Below are 5408 nucleotides of genomic sequence, written 5' to 3' on the forward strand. Positions count from 1 at the left end.
CACAGTGTCAGGAGTCACCAGTGAGGGTGGACACACAGTGTCAGGAGTCTCCAGTGAGGGCGGGGACACACAGTGTCAGGAGTCTCCAGTGAGGGCGGGGACACACAGTGTCAGGAGTCTCCAGTGAGGGCGGGGACACAGTGTCAGGTTAGGGTCTTCCTGGGTGCACACCTGCCTTCACTGTAACCGCATATTCTGCACGGTTTTCTGACTAGGGAGTGAGCCTGCTCCTTTGAAGGTGCTGCCCACTGTAGCCCTTCTTGACTACAGACTCCACTGGAAACGTAAGTGGGCAAACACCAAAATGTCAGAGTTAGCGCCGAGGCGATGAGACTCACCCTGAACTTGTACTGTGTGCTTCTTTTGAGATTTTTTACAGTACAGGTCAGATCTTCTCCACTGTACTTCGGGTGGAAATGGTTATCCTGAAAAGGCAAAGACATCAGAATCTTCGTACCCACAACTCAAATTCCAAAGAACCCAGGACTTTTTACTGTGGCTTCCTATTGCCACCATGAGTCCAGAGGCTGGCAGCCATAGCTAAGGGAGGACCAGTCATGACATGGACAGCTTTCTAACTTAAATTTAGGTCTCATTTGTCACATGGCAGTGTAGCCTGGCTCTGGCCAATTGTATCATGACAAACCAGTAAGCATGTGACATATTTTTATTTAACCATTAATTTGTCATGAGAAAAGCCTGCTGTCGGGGAAGCAGACACTGCAAGGGGCTGGGCCATAGCAGGCAGGCAGGGTTCCTGAGCTACAGCACTCTCTTCTTGCTAGCGGAAAAAGCCAGGCTTGGATGGCGAAGGACATACTCCCTCAGGATAGACCTTACCACAGTAGGCAAATATGCTGAATTCAATCCAGTGTTCTCTATCCTCCTTCCTTCCCTCCCTCCCTCCCTCCCTAGGGGACAATGGCCCTATAACCTGTGAAGATTTGTCTCTTGTACTTGTTTAATAAAATGCTGATTGGCCAGTAGCCAGGCAGGAAGTATAGGCGGGGTAACCAGAACAGGAGAATTCTGGGAAAAGGAAAGGGTCAGTCTGTAGTCGTCACCCAGACACAGAGGAAGTAAGATGAGAATGCCCACTGATAAAAGGTACCAAGCCATGTGGCTAACACAGACAAGAATTATGGGTTAATGTAAGTTATAAGAGTTAATAAGAAGCCTGAGTTAATAGGCTAACCAGTTTATAATTAATGTAGACCTCTGTGTGTCTTTGGAACTAAACAGCTGAGGGACCAGGTAGGACAGAAACCTCTGTCAACACTCCCTCCCTCCAAGGCAATGTTTGTGCATCAGGCTCCCTTCAGGCCCGCGGGAATCAGTCCCACTAAAAGACATATAGAGCCTGGTCTGCAAGATGATGGCATATCAGCTAAAGAAGGCAACTGCAAATAGAAAGCCCTACACACAGAGAAGGAGAAGGCATGCCATGTGGGCCGTGAAGGCACAGGAAGGCAAGAGGCAGGCTGCTGGATCCCCTGGACACTGTCCCGGCAGCACGAGTTGGTGGCTCTTGGGATTTAAGCTTAATACAATCAAAGACTCCTTTAGTCTGCAGCCATATTTCAAATGCTCACCGCCACACATCCCGCATAAACTACAGGATACATCTACCAATGCAGAGAGTTCCACATGGCCAAGATTGTTCAGAGTGGTCAGTCAAGGGCTATTCTGGGAGGATATTTCCTGAGATGTGAGAGGAGACCCAAAGGAAACCAGGAAAGTGAGAAAGTCATCTTCAAGGAGCCCCCGAAGGAGAACACAGGAAATGCAGGTTCACAAGGCCAGGGCACAGTGGGATAAGGAACAAGGGCAGTGAGAAAACCCAAGCACACAGGCCAGTGGGGGTGGGCATTAGGAGAGCTGTGGCTCCTCTGCAAACGGGTGTCTGGGTGGCCTGGGCTCTGTGACAGTGACCACAGAATACCTGGGTGACGTTGGGGCACAGCAGGAGTCACTGCAGTCATTCAGAGCAAGGGGAAGGCTGCCTAGGAGGCTTTCTCAGCTGTGGAGGTGGTGAACGTCTGTTAGATTTCTGGGTAATCTGAAGGACAGTTTCAAGGGATGGTTGGTTGGTTGTATCTGGGGTCATAGGGTGACTCCAGCAGAATGGCCAGCAGTCATGTGCTGAGCTGGGAAGGACAGCTGGACCGCACAGCAATGACAGCAGTGGTAGAAACAAAGAGCAGCCTTGAGTTTGGCCATAAGATATCATGATGCTTTGCAAGTGTAGAGCGAGCAAGACTCACGTTTTCGTCCTCCTGGATGTCCAGGGTGTACGTAATCACTTCCTCCGGCGAGCAGCCTTCAGGCCTGGACCACTGCAGTGTGATCCAGGTGACGCCAGCTCGGACGAGCCTGGGTGCTGAGGGCATCTGTGGGATGTTTCCCAGTGTATAGCACACCACCTCCTGGCTATAACCACTGCAGAGATGAACAGAGACACCATGTCAGGAGTCCTGGTGCTTTAAAGGAGGGAGGAATGCCTCTACTCAGGCCCACTGGTGTGTGGTGGAAAAGGGTCCTGTACACAGGACATTTCCCACCACAGCTTTCAATTGTCCTCTTGTGCCCCTAGAATCTGCATTTTATGAAAGCATGCTAAGCTATAAGAAAGCAGGTTTATGATTTTATTCCCTCAAAGGCACAGCATGGCATCACATTTATCGAGGTAAGAGCAGTGGCTACCCAGAGACTGTGGATGACTGTGTACAAACACGTCACGGTGCTGAAGGAACATGAGTTTTACAAACGGTTTTCCAAGTCTGTGGTGCTTCTAATTCCCTTCAGAATTCCCGAATCGTAGAAGCCTGTATCATTCAACTTTTCTGGCCAGGACAACCTTGAGCTACGCTGCTTTCTAGGCACTGGGAGCAGTTCTGAGACCTCAGTGAGATCACAGGAGCATCGCCAGGCTGGGGCCGCTGAGCGCTTAGTCCCTAAGGTGCAGTCATGGAACAAAAAGATTTTCCCCTTGATCAACAGTTACGTAGCAAGAACTGAGACATGGCCTCTTTTCAAAGCCCCTAAATCAATGGGTCCTTGGTCAGGTCCCCTTCTTCCCTTCCCCTGCAGGCTGGAGACACCTGCAGACAAGGCAGCCTGGGTTTTCCCTGATTCTATAACTTGGCGATAATAGTTGCTCAGCACAAGTTTCTTTGTACTAGCAACAGTCGCACAAATGAAAAGGAAAGACCTGCAGGACAGGCATTAAAAGTGATACAGACCAAGGACTAGGTGTTGGGCGGGGGGGGGGGGGAAGGGGAGGACTTCCTTTATGGAGTTCTACTGCTACCTTCTCCTTGGTCCCTGGGACACTAGTGGGCTGAGTAAGGCCGGTGTGTTCTGTCACCGCAGAGGCCTTCTCCCTCCATAGGACTTCCCCTCAGAATTGCTCGGTGTGGAGGTTGCTTCGTCAAACCTTCGGGCACCATGCCTCGAAGGCTTAAGGGCTAGAAGCACAGGAGAGGCCATACCTGGTGCCGATGTCATTCCGAGCAGCAAGCCTGAAGGTGTAGCCCATGGCTGGACAGAGTTTTGTCAACTTGCAATGCTTCTGGTTCCCAAAGAAACACTGTCTGAAGCCACTATTCCTCTTTCCCTGGAAGAACACAGACGAGGGCAGCATTATTATCTACAGAATGGCACCCAGTGCATTGCACTCTTAACTTTCCTGTTTATTATTATCATTAGCCTTGTCAATGCATTCATTTGAAATTTTAAAAATTATTGTACAAATAAATGGGGCTTTGCTGTGATTTTCCAAATGGATGCAATTAAAGAAACCAAATTACATAAGACAATGAAGAAGTATTTTAAACAAGTGTTGAAAGTTCTAGTTTGGGTAAGCTAGCAACAGAAGAAGATATTCAGAGAGGGACCCATGTAGAGCATAAACGTTGTGGGAGCTCCTTCAGCCAATAGCCTTTAAAGACACCAGCCCACTTTGGGCATGGTCTCATGTACTATAAATGCAGCCAGAAAGTGTGCACAGCCCCTTTTTCTGCTGGATTCGGTTCCAGTTCCCAGCACACACAGAAGACTGCAGATTGCTATCCTTACTGAGAGTTTATCCCCAAATAAATAAACCTTTGTTATCCTCCATTCTGGGCTATTGTGAAACTCTTCGGTACTACAGAAAAAGCCCCCACAAGCCTACCACCAAGGCCCATAGCCCTCTGGACTTGCACTTCTAACAGTTTTGGTTGACAGTATCACAGGGACCACCACTAAGATCCTGGGTGGTGTCCTGGTCAGTCGAGCATGTGAGTTTCTGACAGAGCTGAGACTCGCCACCGTGGAAGTGGCCTGGTCTTTCTCAGGGGACCTCACACACCCCAAAGACCCGTCCCTGCGGCTGAACACCAGGCAGGTGTTTGTCTCTTCTGTCATGGTGGCCCAAAGCCCTTGACACACACATTGCAGTGACAATGAGCTGTTTGTTTATGGATCCCTACAAGCTGGTCGTAGTCTTCGTCCACATCTGTTTTCTTCCCAAAAGAGCTCAACCACTGCGTGTGGACTTGAACTTCAGTGTCTGTTAATCCTTGGAAGATTGGTTGAAAGTATACATATTCCCTCTCCCTTCTCCCTCTCCCCACTTCATTCATTCTAAGTTCTTTATGAATATGTTTCAAGTTTGTTGGAATACATTGCTGGCTGGTCAGAGTTCAGTCTTCAGTAGCCTGGCAGCTTTCTCTAAGCTCAGCAATATGGAATTCCCTCCCTCCCCAGCAAGGCTTCCAGCTCTCTCCCTGCCCTTATCTGGAGAATGTCCCTGGGCCTGGAGGACTGACCTTCTCTGAAAGCTGTCTCTAAAGCCAGATGCCTGATTCACCTTCAGCTTGACCCTTGGCACAGATCCCTGCTAAGAAGACTAGCTCTAGTTCTGCTATAGAACCTTTCTGCCACATACCAAATAGACAGAAGTGTGCTACTTAAGGCAAACAAGGGTTTGTCCCCAGGCTCCGCAGTCTTATATATTCCTTAAACTCTAGAATAAAATTGAGCTGTTTCACCAAAATCTGTCTAGGGAAAGGCTGTCCCTGTTTGTACTCACGGCCCACATACAAAGCCCCTTCTGCCTCTTTACCCTCTCGGACTGATGGCCGATGGATCAAGAGAGAAAAGAGGACCCTCACACAAGTATTTTGTGTAAAAAGAAAAACAAGTAAGGTATCTGATTCCCATACATGACTTAGGCTGTAACCCAGCTACTCTGGAGGTTGACAAGTTCAGAGGAGGGTCAAAAGTTCAAGGCCAAGCCGGGCATTGGTGGCGCACGCCTTTAATCCCAGCACTTGGGAGGCAGAGGCAGGTGGATCTCTGGGAGTTCGAGGCCAGGCTGGTCTACAAGAGCTAGTTCCAGGAGAGGCACCAAAGCTACAGAGAAA

General features: G+C 49.2%; 1 protein-coding gene across 3 annotated transcripts in view; it reads right to left on the minus strand.

Moving 5' to 3' along the window:
* Fndc3b (fibronectin type III domain containing 3B) overlaps window positions 1-5408 on the minus strand; it is a 291701-nt gene that overhangs the window by 45669 nt on the left and 240624 nt on the right. For all 3 annotated transcript variants that reach the window (XM_005343904.2, XM_026782781.1, XM_013347920.2), the window contains exons 12-14: window positions 3492-3616; window positions 2265-2439; window positions 339-425 (exon numbers count right to left, since the gene is read on the minus strand). In XM_005343904.2, the coding sequence (XP_005343961.1) occupies window positions 339-425; window positions 2265-2439; window positions 3492-3616 (387 nt within the window). The remainder of the gene's footprint in view (window positions 1-338; window positions 426-2264; window positions 2440-3491; window positions 3617-5408) is intronic.

Source organism: Microtus ochrogaster, chromosome 1 (assembly GCF_000317375.1).
Source record: "Microtus ochrogaster isolate Prairie Vole_2 chromosome 1, MicOch1.0, whole genome shotgun sequence".
Taxonomy (NCBI): domain Eukaryota; kingdom Metazoa; phylum Chordata; class Mammalia; order Rodentia; family Cricetidae; genus Microtus; species Microtus ochrogaster.